Consider the following 18,895-nt stretch of genomic DNA (forward strand, 5'->3'; position numbering starts at 1 on the left):
AGCATATCCAGCATACGTTCATATCTCTCTCCAGCTTGTAGGATTGTCAAGGAGTCACATAGGACCAGGATTTAGCGTCCACAGGAAGTCTTACGCGATCAGAGAGGCGTCAGGGTCAGCGGTGCTGTTTTGCACGTGCACCCGGAGCAGGCCTGCTTACAAAACTGACACATTTTCAATCATATCGCCGATTCCCTGGAAATCACGGAAAGGCCACGTCGGAGCATTTTATAGAGTACAATGCACCAGATGGGGATTAGTTTTCCCAACATGTGGGGAAAAAAAGGTCTTTTTTTAAAGAGAATGCGTGGTGTAGGGGTAATATAGTCGGCTTTGAAAAATGGACCAAATCTTCCGCCGCTGTCTGCAATATACAGTGCTTTTTACAGCCATGAAACAAAATCAAAATGGGCCTACATTGGGCCGTGGAGACACAGTGCTTTATGTGTAGGTGTGTGTGTGTGTGTGTGTGTTGGAGCGTTGCGTGTGTAGGTGTTTTCATTCAGTTGGTGGTAGAATGGCGACACTCTCCATACCTGCAGGGAATTTATTGTGCTAAATGAATTGTGGCCCGTAGAAGTTTGTAAATTGCAAGGCATCAATCTAGAGGAGATAGAGAGAGGGACTCGCCCGCGTTCACCCCGTCTGATATCAATCCTTTACCGCTAAAACCTCGCCTTTCAATTCCTCCTCATTCATCCTGCAGCAACCTCCAGTGTTTAACAGGGATCATGAAGAGCCCTTAACAAATAAAAGCTCTTTAGCGTTTGAGTGCCGCAGATAAATGCGCGAACGAGGCCGTTTATGCCGAGCAATTAGAACGCCACCCGTTATCTGAAGCGCATCGCGCCGGAGACGAGCCAATCGTATTGCCCCGAATCAATAACCCGGAAAATTTGTTAATGTTAAACTACTGTTTTGAAAAATATATGTTTAACATCAGTCAATAAACATTCTAGAGGCTTGCACTGATTAAATAAGACACAATTATCAATATGTACGCTTATATGCTGTTTTTTTCACTTTCAAAATTGACAGATTATGCTTTGTGGTGTAAATAACTCTCATTCTGGTTACTAGCACCATAAACCTCAAAAGAAAATACATTACTAATTCATTTGATTTGCACATGGCTCATACTACCATTTTTGTCTTTTTTCAGATTCCAGGAATTTCATCATTTTCATAACTTTATTTCAATCTGCTTTCTGTCTCACACACCTCTAATACTCCTGTCTGTCTGTCTGTCTGTCTGTCTGCCTATCTATCTATCTATCTATCTATCTATCTATCTATCTATCTATCTATCTATCTATCTATCTATCTATCTATCTATCTATCTATCTATCTATCTGTCTATCTGTCTATCTGTCTCTCTATCTGTCTGTCTGTCTGTCTGTCTGTCTGCGTCTCTCTAATTTAGTAAATTTTCCTTATTATTTGATCAGTTTATCAAATGTATGCAATTGTTTTTAAAATGTTTGACTCATCAAAGTTGTACTTAATTTGTGTGAATTCTGGGTCATTCTTGGTGCTGATGTCTCGTGCATTAAGAGCTTTTCCACGTTTCTCCACAGCGAGCCATACTGGGAGAGGTCTGCTAATGCAAGCTCCTGCTCCGCCACTAGGCCCAAGACACTCCACCTTGGAGGGCAACAACATACCTCATCACCATGGTAATCCATCCCTTCTACCACATCTCTCAGGCCAACCGGAGACAATAGAAACCACAGATCATCTGCACACCAGACAGCTCTCCACACACTGACACAGACACATAACATTTGTACTGTACAGTATAGATGATACACATGATGTAATATAACATTCTCCCAAAGTTTTTTTTAATTTTTATAACACTGTTTTTGCTCCACCTTACAGTATTTTTTGTGTCCATGGTAACTATAGTTTCTACCAGAATGCCATAGTTAATATTATAGGTTTTGTTACTTCTCTGAAAGTTGTGCTGCATTCATGTAATGTCAAAAATACAGTCATTTCAAACTTTGACAAACAGTTCATCTTTGAACATAATCTTTGACTTTTATAATTTTTCATAATCTTCATGAAAGAGATCCATTATTCATTTTGTGGGCAGAGACTGTGGTTACCAAAGGGTCCTCCTCTCTCATATATTTCAGCCAAGAAATATACAATATACTTGGGTTTTCAGGAGATTTTTTTCCTCATGGATGTATGTTTTCTTTTTGTTCATTTGAGGTAGAATTACTCTGGCGTTTTTAAATTCAGTGAGAAACCCCAAGTGAGTATTTTCCCTTCACAATGACATTCTTAATTGATCAAAAACAAGTATTATTGCTTCTGAGCCGCGGCAGCTCAAATAAATTATGCCACAGCAACAGAAATCCAATATGTAATAGGCTTAGTAAGGCGAGCCGTATTGCTTATACAGTAGCTCTGATAAACGATGCCCCTTTCCAGAAGTGCCCTTTATTGTGCCTGATGCAGATTTGAACCTGTGAAGATGAAACAAGGCATCGTGGGAAGTGGAGTTTGACGTATTCCGCTGAGACCAGGGCAGGCTTGGAAATTTCCAGAGATACAGTCTGCGTGTTCGGGAAGTCTTTGTAGTGTATGGAAACGCATTTGAGAAATATGCCGCACTGATTATATGCAGGCGCCGCTTGATGGATTGGTAAGGAACGGAGGCACGGGGGCTCTGGGATTACTGTCACACTGACTAAAGAGGATTTATTTATCACATTCACAAAAAGCCTCTTCTAATAGCTCATCATGGGGTGTATTTAGAACTATTAGTACAACCACCCTCGGCTTCTGATACACTACCTGCCAGTACGCATAACGCCAGATCTGCCTCCTCTGTCATCAGCGCTTTCTCTATTTTTATGTCTCTTTTCTCGCACACCGGCATTCTGTTCACGCTTTGACACTTTAGGTATGGCGTAAAGCCACTAAATAGATTTTCACCTTTTTATTCCTCTTTGAAAGCGTTCCAGCGAACAAAAGCACAATGCCAACACCATCACCACGCCAACATACTGGCATTAGATGCCCTCGCTGTCCATTAAAGAGGCGCATGCTTCAAAAGCCACAAAATTATTTAAATGGACCATATTCTGCTTTTGTTGCAGTTTATTTTTCCCCCAGAAGTCCACTTATTATATTAGTCAAGGTTTCTTGCACCCGAAAATGGTCGTAATGTAGGTTTTCTTGACTATTTTCCTCCCACTCGTCGACCTTTAGAATTAAAGGGACAAGAAATGAAAATTTCGACATTTATTCTCTCACCCTCATGTTGTTCCAAAACATGGAACACAAAAGTAATTTTCTTTTGCCATGGTACCATATTGACCATGTCTTTCAAGGCGAAAAATCTGCATATAAGTAGTCCATATGATGTGTGCTTTGTGTGATGGTTGAGAAAAAAACACATTGCTATTTTTGAAAATCTTTCCCTCTGCTACTGTGACGCTATTTTCTTCTGGAAACAAACTTTTTTGCATTATTTTCCTGTTATCTCTGTAAAGCTGCTTTGAAACAATCTGTATTGTTAAAAGCGCTATATAAATAAATGTGACTTGACTTGACTTGCTATAGCGCTCAAATGTCATTTTCCTTCAAACTGTCATGGCATTTTTGGTTTGAAAACTGATGGGGCTGATCATCAGTAACATCAAACCTGTGTTTTAACAAATACATTTGGCTGAAATACAGGTTTGGTCCTCACTCAAAGCTAGTGTTTGGCTTAGGAGACGTGGAATATAGTACACGAGTCATTTGGACTACTTTTATTGACTTTTAAAAGATTATTTTTCGAGCTTGACACCACAGACTATTGTTGTAGGCTATCTGTATGTAAATGACATCTGTTATGATTGTCTAACTACTGTGTGCTGGCATAAATAGTTCATCTGGACTCATCGTTAATAAATAGGTGTTGATATGTACAACACTGTTCAAAAGATTTTAGAATATTTTTCTCTTATGCTCACCAAGGCTGCATTTTAATCAGGTAGAGACGTAAAAAATACAGTAAAACCGAGATATTGTGAAATAATATTATGATTTGATAATAATTGTTTTCTATTTGACTATACTTTAAAATATACCATCATTTATTCCTGTGATTTGCAAAGCTACATTTTCAGCATCATAACTCCAGTCTTCAGTCACATGATCCTTCAGAAATCATTCTAATATATGATTGGATGCTCAAGAAACATTTCTTATTATTATCAATGTTAAAAAAAAGAGTTGTGCTGCTTAATAGTTTTGTGAAAACCTTAATTTTTTTCAGGATTCTTTGATTAATAGAAAGTGTAAAAGAACAGCATTTACTTGAAATGTTGCAAAAGATTTCTAAGTCTGTACTTTCTAAGTCTGTACAATATAATGCATGCTTGACCAACATACTGACCAATTCTTGAACAGTCGTGTAAATATCATTGGTCATAATCACATGTCAATGCATTTGTGAAGTCATGCAGATTATTTTGCAGATTAGTTTCCATATATGGTCTGGGTGGAGCTTTATGTTGTGAATGTTTTAGTAAGCGTGTGATATATTTTGATGATATATCCCCTTTAAGGGGATAGTAAAGGCGACTCAATAACATAGCTCACACATTTAAGAAGTCTTATTTCCACCTTTATTCACTCAAAAAATGATTCACTCCTGTTCACACGTATGAACGTGCGAATATAATGTTAACTTGCCTGCATTGTACAGTATATGTAATATATAGTTTGATTTTAATGAGACACTTTAGTCTTAAGTGATGGTGTATAACCGGTGCAGCGGCTGTCTGGTTTGGTCAATGTGAGATGTGCTTATGTATCTCAGGTTGATGAGTCTGCGGGTGAATTCCAGCAGGGTTATTTAGTTTAAGTGCTGTTTGATCCGGGAACGGCGAGCAGACTGAAATTGAGATAAATGGCTGTGTGTAGAGGGACGGCCACCTCTTTCCCAGCATGGGGCCGGTGAGGGGCCGCAGCGGGGCCAAGGGTCTGCCGCACACCTGTCTCTCCTAGTTACAGAGTCCAGCGCTCACAGAGATACCAGCTCTCCTCGATCAAGGCTTATTGGGACCTTTGGCCCCATAAACAGCAAGACATGCACAGCGATTGAGTCATGCACATTCATTACATGTACATACACGTGCACATTTATATATTCCATCTAGCCCTGTTTTCTCTTTAAACACCTGATTGGACAAAACTAGGATTGGATTTAAACAGTTGGAGCAGAGCATTGGAATAGCTCTGGTAAAACGTCAGTCAGAGTTAAAGAGTGTGAATGCCAAAGATTTAGATGCATTGGCTCGGTGTGTGAAGTCCTCTAATCATCTGAAGTAACTCTTTTATTGCCAGAAGGGATTCCCTACTTTTGTAGAATAATACGTTTTTGTTCTTAAAGTCAACATGAAACAACCCATTTACTATATTTTAGTTTAACTTTGCTTTGATTTGATCTGGAATTCATTGGATTGTGAAAAAGGGGCTGTTGTTGTACTAGAATAGAGATAATTCAGAGTGATTTAGCAGTAGATGATCCCAGGAATCATATTTATTTGAGACCACACCGGCTGAAAAACGAGAATGTTGAAGGTCAAGATCACTCTCAAGAGTATCTCAACATTTACCAATGGTTATGTTGCTTTTTTTAAAATGTATTTCTATTTGCTATTATTGCTGTATACATTTACTCTTTCCCGTAGACATTAACTCTTTCCCTGACATGAACTTTTTCCCATTTCATAAAGCAACATTTTGAGCAAAAAGCTGAGAAAATCGCATTTTTGTCAAAGGCATGGACTCAAGCCCCGTTCACACCGCCAGCAACTTTGTAGCTGTATGTCGCCAGTCTCTGTGAAGACTGTTGTGGGAATTGCCAGTGCTGTCACTGTAATGTTATTGGTTGACTGCACACCTGGCCATGAAAATGCAATCACAAATGATATATAAAACTAAGGGTGCTTTCACACCTGAGTGTTTGTTTCGGGACCTTGTGCGTTTTCTCCCTTAGTTCGGTTCGTTTAGGCATATGTGAACACGGCAATCGCGCTTGGATCCGCACGAAAACAATCGCTCCGAGACCGCCTGAACGAGGTGGTCTCGGCCCGTTTGCAAACGAACTCTAGGGCGGTTTCGCTTGAGGTGTGAAAGCAATCTGACCCAACGAACCAAATGGTATTGTAATTCATAACGGGAAATGTGCTATATAAATAGCAGTAGTGTCTGATTTTGTCAGTGAGCACATTTGTTATTACAGTTGAAAACCAAAAGAGCACCTCTTCATCTTAAAATGTTGTGTAATTGGGCTTCGTGCGAGAATGCTGTCCCGATGAAGCCTTGATTCCTGAGATCATGTTGCTTTGTCGCTGAAGGTCGGCTGACCGTATTGCATATGCATTTGTAGAATTTTCCCTTTAAGACTCAAAATTTATGGGTGGAGAGTATTTATAATAAAAATACAATATATTTAACGCTGAAAAAAAGCATGTCTTAAAGGGATAGTTCACTTTGAAATTAAATTTTGGTATGTTTTAGCTTACCTCAAGGGCATCCAAGATGTAGGTGTCTTTGTTTCCGCAGTAGTTTAAATTTTTATATTTTTAAGTCAAACCGTTCTTGTCTGTCAGTCATATAATGCAGGTCTATGGTCACCACCTCAAAGAGCATGCACATAGAAGTCCAAATTAAACAATTCCCCATCGTAAGTACACATTGATGGCCTAAGACACGAAATGAGCGGTTTGTGTGAGAAAACGAACAGTATTTATATCGTTTTTACCTCTACACAACCACGTCCAAGTGATCTGAGCGCGCTTCCTGGTGCGTGCATTCTGGCTTAGTCTGCGCAAGCGCCGGAAAGTGTACAAGAGGTAAAAACGATATAAATACTCTATGGAAACACTTTAGTTTAGGGTCAAAAGAACCTAAAGGTTTAAAGAACCTCCTGTATCTGAAGCGATTCAACGTAACGGCTAAAACTGTCAAATGCAGGTTGGTATAAAAACATTTTCTATATTTTAGGACACAATTAAAGTTAGTGCATCTGAATGAGCCTCCATTAACAATCTCCATGCACAGCTCTTTAATGGCTTGCTGGCTGTGAAAAAGAATTTGCTAATAAGTGAGATAAATGAGGCTGTTTATCAAAAGAAAAAAAGAAAAAAAAAGTAGTTGCATCAAATATGACACTTTTATTTTGATTGCTCATGTCAACAAAAAAACATCATGATCTGATAAAGCTGTAGTTATTTACAGAGTGACATTTGATGGATGAAATGGGTCAGATTGACGTCCTGTGCACATCAGCCTTTGTTTATATACAGGAAATTGGTTTGTTGTGTCATATTTGGGCCATCAGCATATAAAAATAAGTATTACTGTGGTATTATAAGTGTACTAGTGGTTGCCAGGTGTTCTAGCACATTTCTATGGAAACACTTTAGTTTAGGGTCAAATTCTCTCTATTAACTAGTTGACTATTAACATGGATATTACTAGAATATTGGCTGTTTATTAGTACATATAAAGCACATATTAATGCCTTATTCTGCATGACCATATTCTACATCCCTTAATCCTACCCAATACCTAAACTTACAACTATCTTACTAACTATTAATAAGCAGTCATTAGGAGTTTATTGAGGCAAAAGTCATAGTTAATAGTGAGAATTGGACCCTAAACTAAAGTGTGACCATATACGCAGTATATACTGTATATATATACAGGTTCCCCTTTTAAAGGGGTGGTATAATGCCCTTTTCACAAGATGTAAATAAGGCTTTGATGTCCCCAGTGTGTGTATGTGAAGTTTTAGCTCAAAATACCCCACAGATATTTTTATATAGCATGTTAAAATTGTACATTTTTGAGGGTGAGCAAAAACGTCACTAACCCAGGAGGAATGTCGTGTAGTCCCTACCATGTTGTAGTCCTTAAAAAGTGATTTCTTTAAAAGTAAATATCTCCCTCTGCTTTGAACTTTGAGCATTGTAACTTTGCAGATGTTGTTTATGCTCAAGCAGCAACATTACACACTAACTAAAGTTAAAAAAGTGAAATCATAATCAGCCACGCCTTTAAAATGTATACAGTTTTGTTTTCCATTTGAATGATTATGAAGAAAAGTCTGAATAAGTAATATTTAAAGTACCATTCAAATACCACTGATAATTTGTGCCGGTGCTAGTCTAGTTTCCTCTGTTTTGACAGTTAAACTCTGGTTTACGTATATAAAAAAAACAAGTAAATCCTCTGTCGTTTTAGAGCTTGGTTTCAATCCCGACCAGCGGCAGAAAGTCCCTGTTGTCCGGGGCATAAATGAAGCTATCCATTAGAGAGAGAGAGAGAGAGAGAGAGAGAGAGAGAGAGAGATTGAGTCCTGTGGACTGCTGGTTAATATAATGTGTGGCAGGTGGCCTGCTTTGCCTGAGGAAGATCTGTAGGGCATGACAGCTCAGAAAAGGCATAAATCCTCCTCCTCTCTCTTATCTCCAGCCACATTTAGTTGCCATGGGGATTTTATTTATGCAGCCGGAAACTTCCATACTTCAGGTGAGATGCAAACATTTCAGCTGCCTCCGTTCTGTCGGCCCCCGTCGCCGTAGCTCCAGCTGCATTTGGTGCTGAATTACATGACAGAGGGATGTCTGTACCTGCCGCAGTGGTCTGAAGACCTGTCTGTTGTAGCCGAGGGGAAGTAAAAGTACCTGCTTATTGTGTCTAGAAGTGGATATAATACGGTCAGTTGAAGTATTTGTGTGACGATGCTGTCCAGAGCGCTTTGTGTGGTGTTTTATAGTGCAAACGTACTAAAGGTTGAGGGATTTAAAGGGCCTGAGAAGAAGAGTTGAAACAACATGGAATTAAATTTGACCCTGTATACATTTCTTTATGTCCTTAGTTTTTTTTTTTTTGGCACTATTCATCAGTGCACATTATGCTGAATTAAAAGTCTAAAATGACTTCTCTTTCAGCTGATGTAACTACAGCTGTGCACTTTTTGAAGAAAATGTGAATGGTGCTTGTGAATCAGTATGCGGTTGCTTATATGTTCTAAGTGGTCGTTAGCACGTTGCTATGTGGTTGCTAGGGCTTCACTAGGTTATTATGGATGGTTGTTTATTGGTTAAATTCAAATAAGCACACCATTTTTCCTCCTTCAATGTAAGTCTGTGGCTGCATCCGAAATGGCATACTCTACTTAGTATGTACTTATTTAAAATAAGTCATTCACGACCACTAAAAAACTATGTTCTATATAGTATGAGTGTGTGTATGAATGTAATCTGGATGTACTACATTTGACATGCTGTCATTATCATGTGACCTACCAGCCATTCACAAATTCTCTCCCGTGGCCTCATGGGATAGTAAAGTGTCCATTAGATGCACATTTCAGAATCACTCTGGTAGTAGTAGGTCATCCGGGTACTTTTTGCTTACTCTATTATTACTGATAGAGTACTGTGAATTCGGACACACTTCTTTTGTCACATTCTGTTTTTCGCCAACCTGACTGTTGGATAAAAAAAAAAAAGTGCGAGTAAATAAATAAATAAATGACTAAATGATCACTTAATAATAAAAAAAATATTAGTTAGAGTTCAGTAACAGAGATTATTGTTAGGATCATAGCCCAATAATTCCCAATGGCTACAATTAAGTGCCCTAAATTAGTTTCAGTCATAACTACATTATGGAAGTTAAATGCATATTCCACTTCATGTTGACATTTGTAGAAATAATGTGCTGTTTTTCACTCCGGTTTGAATGTGTTAAGAGTCCGGAAGCATACAGTTGACACATGTAGTCACAGCCTCACTCAGATCATGCTGTATGCTTCATTTTTCTGCGTGTGAATGTTGCTGCTGTGCCGTTAACCAGGTTGAGGGCTGTGAGAGTATTTTAGAGGCTGCTTTATAACCCTCCCAGCTGTGTACCGGACTCAGTCATTTAACCCCTGTCTGAGGAGGCAGCGTTAGCATTAGCCAAATGGACACGGCACAATACCAGCGTGGTGCTAACAGCGCACTCTTGTGCTGGCCTAACGTGCTAATGGGCCTGAATACGGATCACATTAGCTTAAAATGTCAGCAACTTTAAAACAGGTTGTTAAGTACATTTATATTGATTTGTGATGGCTGTATTTATTACATTAGCTAGCCATATCAGAGTTCAGGTCACTCCTCCAGTGAAGTTTGGGAGGATGTTTTTCAATGTGGCTTTTATTTTATAGGTGCATGTGAGAGATGATTGTTCTGGTTATGCAGTACCTTTAAATTTTGGAAACCACTTTAACACAAAGCACACAAACTAGTAACACAAAACATCCTCAGATGCGTTGATAATACTGATGCGTGTGCTGTTGTTTTCCTTACAAAAGTGATGTCAATTCCTGGAGGATGATGTCATTTAGTTTCAATCAGTTTGTTTTTTTACAAAAGACTAACAATAAAATCTTTTCAATTTGATTATCAATTAAATCAATCTTCCTATCTGTAATATTTATTATTAAAATACCAATTTTTCATATAAGAAGTATAGCATAGCACGCTGGAGCATGACAAAACCGGCAGCATTTTATTTAAGTTTATTACATGGCTGGGCTGAATTCCAATGTAGAATGCGGTCTGTTATTTCTTGATAACAGACCGCTGCGAAGTATAACAGACCGTTGCCATGAAAAACAGCGCGTTGCTATGGACGCGGAACGGACTATTTTCTTTGGCGGAAGCAATACAATCGTTTTTAAATCAATAAACTCCTTTTTAACCCCCTGAGGTCGGCTATCGCGCCGGCGCGATAGGCTCGTTTTTTTTCGTATGAGTGCAAAAAAAAAATAAAAAAAAAATATTAATTTTTATCTTATATGCTTGTGTTATACATCAATCGATCCTGTTTAGTGTGTATTTTTTTTGTGTATGCTCATAATAAAAACAAAGTGTTGTGCTTTTCGCCAAATAAAGAAAAATAAACATGATGCGAGTTCTGCCTACTCTCCGTCAGTGAAGTCAATTCTAAAACGCGTCCGAAAATGAACTGTAACTCAGCGAATACTCAGTCAAACAGGCATACAGTCACACAGGCATGAAGCTTGAATTATCTTCTTTCAAATGAAGTAATTTTTATAAAAAACAAATATTCACAGTTTATATAATATGTATGTAAAGAGAGAGATGTCAGTCGTTCTCATCTCAGCTAATTAAGTTTTAATGTGACTCCGCCTACGGAGACCGCGCTATTCAAACGCAAATGTGAGGCGATCCATACAAACCTGTGAAACGCCCACATCCGCTGGATAAGGCCGGTGAAACACTGGATGCGTGGCGTAAGCGTCTCAGCTGCGTGGCGTGTCCGTTTTTATTTCGGCTCCCATCCATGTTAACAGTTTAGAGTTTGCACACTGCCTGTGTGAGACGCGCGTCTCAGGCGCGGCACGAGCCGCGTGGAAAACGCGTGCATTCTAGAAATAGAACCGACGCCTATTTTTCACGCGACACGCAAGCGTCTTGGAAGCGTTTCCATGCAAAATTGAATAGGAAAATCTGTTTATTTGTCATTTTGACACGAATACATATTAATAAATGTCCTTTTGATGTTTAAAAGTGTCTAGGTTTTGACATAAATGCAAATATAAATGTAATTTTACAAAATATGATCGATTTTCAAATACTGCTGTATTGAATGAACAGCTTTTAGCAAACTCTATTGCTATACTGAGATGAGGAATATATACTGTATGTGTTTTGTCAAAAATAAAGTCATCAACTAACTAATGAATCCTTTACTTTGAAATACGTATGATAAAATGTATACTTTAGTTTTGAAAGACGTTGACTAGTTTTGAAAAGATTATAAAGTATGTATGTGCATGCATATATATATGTGTGTGTGTATATATGAAGAGTTCAGATGCAAAAGCCTCTAAATGCCATCTGAAATTTTCTCCTAGAATGATCATTTTTATGAAGTTTGTATATTTAAGTTAGCTATAGGTGACACGTCACCTGAATGAATGGCTCATTAAGTATGCAGGGACGTAGTCTCACCAGGTGTGAACTACTACATATGCATGATGCTGTTGGAGCGTTTACGCCCCATCCGCATATTGGCTTTCCAAACTAAAAGTGTTTCACAAAACTAAAATCAATGTATCGTTTTTTTGTGGATGATTAGGCAGGATGATTTTCATATCATTTTGAAGAAAAAACACTAGGCGATGAAATCCATTAGTCAAAAGTCTTATTGCCACATATTTAGTATGTGTTTTGTGGCCTTATTTCAGAAACTTTAGTTTTTAGTTTTTTCAATAACCACGCATAAACATTATTCTCTCAAAAATGCAGACATGTACATTCTTGTTGCTCACATATTATGGTAGCCCTGTTTGTGCTAAATAGTGTGTAATTTTTTTTTGCCATTAATATGTTTATAAGCAACTGAAAAAAGCACAAATGTCAGGGCATGTCAGAACATCTCAAGGACCCCAAAAACACCCCAGACCCCAGAGGGTTAAATCAATATTTCGTGGCAAATGATTTATTTATTTTGTAGGTAGCCATGTAATAAGCGGGATAATGTATAGAGAGGCGGTCGTTATAGCGAATAACAAGCCCTTCAGGCTGTCAAGACCCCTCCGCTTCGCGTCGGGGTCTCGTTCAGCCTGTCGGGCTTGTTATTCGCTATAACGACCGCCTCTCTATACATTATCCCTTACTTAATCACATGTTCACTTAATCGTGGTATTGTGTTAAAGGGTAACTCTCGCCAATATGCAATCTAGGGTATTTTTGTTAATCTACCCGAGGCAAACTTTCGTTTAAAAGCATAATTAGGATGGAAACGGCACTTTTAAGTTTGACCGTATTTTCGTTTTCGGTCAAATTGCCTTTTGAATGGGAGTGCTAGGGGCACTACTATGATAGCATCAAAAAACTCTATTTTTAAAACACTAAGAAGGCTCGACACAACATGAAACTTTGCTGGAAGTATCACCAGGGGCTCTACACATGAACTCGAGCATTGAGAACATTGTTTGTGTACACAGAGTTTACTAAAAAGAAAGATTTTGAACAACTCACTGTAGCTGTTGTTGTTTCCGTCCGCCGGCATTTTATCAGTCAAAAATAGTCGATCTCCGAATGCAACGTAACAGGGAGGAGAGTAAAGATGGAAAGCTCCTAAAGCTTAGTTCCATATAAATTCACGGATAATTTGTTGTTTTGTCGTTGTGGTCAATACATTGACCTTGTATTTGAAAAAGGATCCTCATATAAGAAACAATACTAAAATTCAGAGTCAGTTCATTTGCATTCGGAGATCGACTCTTTTTGACTGTCAAAATGTCGGCGGACGGAAACAACAACAGCTACAGTGAGTTGTTCAAAATCTTTCTTTTTAGTAAACTCTGTGTACACAAACAATATTCTCAATGCTCGAGTTCATGTGTAGAGCCTCTGGTGATACTTCGAGCAAAGTTTCATGTTGTGTCGAGCCTTCTTAGTGTTATAAAAATAGTGCTATTTTTGATGCTATCATAGTAGTGCCCCTAGCACTCCCATTCAAGAGGCAATTTGACCGAAAACTAAATTACGATCAATCTTAAAAGTGGCGTTTCCATTCTAATTATGCTTTTAAACGAAAGTCTGCCTCGGGTAGATTCACAAAAAGACCCTAGGTTGCATTTTGGTGAGAGTTACCCTTTAAATAGTATATCAGGTTCAGGATATGCACAGAATCATTGAGACATGAACATTTACTGCATAGTAGGATAGGAATAACCTAGGAATGAGATCAGGAAATCACGTGAGTTGCGTATGTGCTCCACTGTGTTGTTTTTCTTGTATTAACCCTTTTATTTAAGTGCAGATGTTGAGGGCAGGTGGTGTTGAAATGATGCGCACTTGTTCGGAGTGATACGTTTTGAACATTGCATGAGGGTACTTGCAGTATATATTACTTTGTTGAAAGTTTTTCTTTTTGATGTTATTTTTTTCCCCTTTTTCTGACCTACTTTTCTTTTTTTTTAATCCAGATTCTCCATTTTTAAAGGTGCCTAGCATTCAATTATTTAACTGCTTTCTTTTCATTTTTTCATCTACCTGTTTCTTTGTCTCTGCGCATGTGTAAATAATAAATGTTATGGATTTCCCAAAGAGGAGAGGAAGGTGGTGGAGGAGTACAGGGGAGTTGCAGGAGGTGGACGAAGCGTTGCTTGCTTTCTCTTGGTGTTTCTGAACAGGAGGACTTTGCTGAGAAACCTTGACCTTGTCTGCACTCTGTCTACCTGGCTCTCCGCTATCTCCTTGAGATCCAGGTGACAGCTTTTTGAAGTGCAGGTTGCTCACTAATGCAGATGTTGCACAGAAAACGTGAAGGGGTTTTGATCCCACCCCTGCCCTCCTCATGCGACTCCCATGGTCTCGATATCATGGTCCAATGACACGAAGAACTGGCATTAAAGTTAACGGAATATTTCAAGTCTTGAGATCGAAAGGCCCCTTGTGAGATTTCTGAATTAAATACGCACTCTTTGCTTGTTGTTATGTTAGATTTATAAGTGTTTTTCACTTCTTTCTTAAAATCTGCATATTAAAGCAAAGCATTGCATAAAGCGATGCATTCATTAAAATAGAAAATAGTGCGTGTTTGAAATTGGCCTCTCTTGTTATGCTCTGCAAATTTGGTTTGAATTCACTGTAGTGCTGCTACACAAATTCCATATTTTTTTTGGTTTGCCTTCAGATTTCTCTGAAGCAGAAATCAATTGGTTCCACCGTGCATATTTGGGAGTTGGAACAGAGAGCGTGTGGTTAGGTAGAAACACGCCTCATCTGAGACAGAAACACTTATCAGGACGAGCAGAGTCTCAGGACCCGCTGTGCTCAAACCTACCTCCTGAGCCAGATTTCTGCGGACAAACAAACACGGTGAAATACTCGCAACAAGGATTTCATCTCTCGCTTTTTATTCTTGCTTAGTGAACTTAGCAGGAGTTGTAAACACAAAGCAACCCGGTGCATGTTTAGCCTGACGGGAGCTGCTTTTGTGTGCTCAATATGTGATTGTACCTGAACAGATTTTGTGGCCTTTGGACTTGTCAAGGGACGATATAGCTGGGAATTCACTGTGCTGCAGTTTAGGCGAATTGCATTGAGTTACCGTGCTGAAACAACAGCTTGAAACCAACCTACTGTAAGGTAGTTAGCTAGACTCCCAGACTCAAGTTGGTCAGGCTCATCTGTTTTAGCCGCTTGCTAGTTGGTCTGATTAGAAGATTAGCTTGTATACTAGCTAAACTGGGTTAAGAAGCTTTTTAAGCAGGGTTCACAGTTCACACCTTAAATAACAGAGTAAAATATATTTTCAGTTAGTGATGGGTGCTTGTAAGGTCTATATTTAGCAAATTAGCTTAGCATACAAAAGTTACACAGGTGCTTACAAATGTAGTTAAAAACATCATTCAGTGTATAAATCTTATTTTTGTAATCTTGTGTGAAATCTTTTCATAAGAAGAAGAACATATTATTGATAGGTGTAGCCTTAAGCATCGCATAGCACGCTTAGCATTTTAGCTTAGCATTTTCCATAACAAACACTATAAACTTACCATTTGCAGAAAACACACACACCATATATTGTCGTAATCGTCTGTTTATTGGCTCTATGTTCCACTAGACTGATTTTTCCCTCCTGCTTAGCCGTCTTAAGAAACACACAAAATTAATTTCTCCCCATCCGACATGGAGGAGGCCCGGAGAACTTTTAATTTAATGTTTTCTTTTTCTTTCATTAGAAAAATTAAGATCAAAGTCAAATTAAGTTCATCCAGGTCCATGTAATCTGTAATTTGGAAGCCTGGAGCAACAACACTCTTTGAATGTGGCGTTGAAGCCTTCTTTAGATGTGGACGGCGGTAATTACCCAGCTGTTGCTGAGCTATGATTGACACGTGTATTTGGCACAGACCATGTGCACTATTCATGAGCCGCATACAAGCGATAATTAATTGATTCATATGCCTGTAAGCTTTTTCTAAAATATTAACAAGATAAGATTAAAAAGGCATGGAGTCGTCTGAGCAGGGCGGTTCTGACCGTGGCGTTGGCTGTGAGTCTATTACCTGGAGGAATGCTCAGTTTGTCTGTTGTTTTGTGAGATAAAGTAACTCCCGCTGCTGCACCGCTACTTACCTGAATGTAAAAATGAAATGCGTTTTAGGTGTAAAAAAGCAAAGTTTTCGACACTTATTTATTGCGCCTTTGCCGGTGTAAGGATTGTTTTGTATATATCTTAAATTATACTGTATATATGCATTTGTTATTGCTGCCATAGTGCTAATTTAAAGTATTTGCAGTAAAATCATTGTGCTGATTGCCATGTTGCATTAGAGCCTGCTAATGACTATTTACTTTCCTAATACATGTTCATGGTCTTGTTGTGCATGATTCATTAATGCATGCTGTTATTATAAAGAAAAAAGTCTTTATAAAGTATCAGCTAGAATTGTGTCTCATTAATGAAGTAAAATAGGCACATTAATATAAAACAGAAATATTCAGTTGTAAATAATGAAGGGTGGGACTTGATCTTATTACTGTTTTGATTGGTTTGTGAAAGAAAAAAAAAAGCTATTGGTTAATATTTATTTTTTCCCAGCTCTCTTGACTTTGGTTTCATCAGCAGGAAAGGAAAAAATCCTGTTTTTTCATTCACAGTAGCAGGACCATCTCTTCTCTCTCCATCTTTTTCTATGTGTCGACGTCACACATACAGGTATTGCTTATTAAAGTGTGTTCTCCAAATGTCTATGAATTAGCCCCAGATCGCACTCTCTTTACACACACAGAAGCACGCTCACTCGCTCGGCAGCCAGTTCCTCCCATCTATCAGATGAAATCAGGGTGAGAGAGCTGTGTGAAGCTGGCAGCTCCTGACAGGTAGTCACCTTGCAGGTCTCGCTGCTTGTGTCATGAATAAACATGGCTGCTAGTGGCGTACTGCTTGGAAAAGCACGCTGGCTCAGGTAATGGCCTCTCAAGCCGCGAGAGTGAGAGCCGCCGCTCCACTGCTATTACTGGCCGTGCCAAAGAGCCCCGACTTAGAAACATCCACGCGGGCGATGTTTATTAAAGCCAGCGAGCGCGCAGACACATGCAAATACACAAACACATCGACTGCGGCCTGAGGTGGAGGGTCTCTATTTTCTGCCTGTCGTCAAACTGTTGCGCTCTCTTTACCGTGCATGAAAGAGCAAACAGCAGTTCTAAAGCTGTTATTAGATTAGCATATGACATACACTAGGAAACAGTGGACGCATAGTTCAGGCAGAGTGGATGACGCATTTAACAACGCAAACACAAACGACAGACGGAAGTATACTCAGTTTGATAAGCTTAAATGGGAAGAAGGCCCATGTAATTTTATGTACAAATACTCCAATCCCAGATTAATATGTGCAGGTTTTAAAACATAGATCTATCTATTGTTTTGAACATCCTGACCAGCAATTTTGAAGTTGGCGTGAGTTTTGGAAGGGTTTATCTGTTTTTTTCATTAGTCATTATTTTAGCAATTCTTTTGACTCTAGTGCTGCAGAAATTACAGATTCACCTTTAAAGTCACAATGTAACAGAAGAAGCGACAGATATATTTTTTTTCATATTGTTATGTACAGCAGAGTGGAACGGAATATTGAAAAGAAAACATTATAGGGCAGGGACTTGTTTCAATCCATCGGTTGTTGATTGGATGAAGGCAGATCGATTATAAAAAATGAATGAGACATCCAGCATATGTCACCAAAGAGAAGTCATTTTATCGGAAGATCAAGTTATGATATTTTTCATGAAAAGTTACAGGTAAAAAAAAGTAAAGAATTAAACATGCATACAGTGTATGAATTGTTCACAAAAAGACCAATGACATGCATTTACAAAATAAATAGGGTGAATTTCCATTTTATGCTGACTTTAAGGTCCAAGATTATGTATTTTCACAGTCTATTGGCTTTTTTGTAGAAATTTGTGCAAAGGTGTTTTTTGAATGTTTTGTTGGCTGAACAGACATGTGCACAACAGTATATTGACATTTTGAACAGAATGTATTGTTGTAATAGTTACAGTACACATTAGTGTTGATTTCATGAGATTATCAGTGATTTAATAATGTTAATGTAACTTTCATCATCACGTATTTTAAGAATGTTTTTTCTTTACTGTCTGCCTCTTAAAAGTCACTGTGGGTACGTTTTGGATGCAAAACTGCAAGAAACTGCGTTAGCATTCTTTTACCAAACAGTAAAGAGTAATACACAGGCAAATCTTTAAGAATATGCAAAATATTGTTGGTCCAATTTCTGTGGTAGAGTAGAAAAAGTAAATTATCCCCACCCTGACAGCATGAATTGATGTATATGAGATGTTGAATGCAGTCAGCTATGTCAAAATATTATTTTTCATGCACTGGCTGTTTGCTTTTGCGTTCGCATGACTGTTTGGGGTGATGTAATTATCTGTCAATCTCAGTCAGTAAATCACTATGTAAACAGGCGAAGTGGGGCCAGAATGAGACCGAGGTTTGGCAAATCAGCTTTTGAATGAGGTGGACGCAGTGGGTCACTCGTTTTTTATTCTCTAAATGAAAAGCTACTAAATATTGCATAAACACCACTGCAATTGCTTCAAAATAAAACAGAAGCCACTTGTTTATGTCTTTTTAAGAGTCTCAAGAGTAATATTTTTGAATTAAAAAGAGTTAAGCACCATCTAGAAAGTTTATCCAAGAAGCTAAAGTATTTTTGAACTAATCATCCACCCGATACCATCCCGAGGCTACCCGAACCAATCTAACGCTCTCGATTCTCAGTGAGGACATTACCCGGCATTCTCGGAGGCCT

General features: G+C 38.5%; 1 protein-coding gene across 5 annotated transcripts in view; it reads left to right on the plus strand.

The window, feature by feature from the left end:
• Positions 1-18,895, plus strand: part of npas3 (neuronal PAS domain protein 3) — a 321,902-nt gene that overhangs the window by 70,200 nt on the left and 232,807 nt on the right. For all 5 annotated transcript variants that reach the window (XM_079853967.1, XM_079853968.1, XM_079853965.1 and 2 more), the window contains one exon: positions 1,578-1,676. In XM_079853967.1, coding sequence (XP_079710093.1) covers positions 1,578-1,676 — 99 coding nt within the window. The remainder of the gene's footprint in view (positions 1-1,577; positions 1,677-18,895) is intronic.

Source organism: Squalius cephalus (genome assembly GCF_949319135.1).
Source record: "Squalius cephalus genome assembly, chromosome: 20".
NCBI classification, from domain to species: Eukaryota; Metazoa; Chordata; class Actinopteri; order Cypriniformes; family Leuciscidae; genus Squalius; species Squalius cephalus.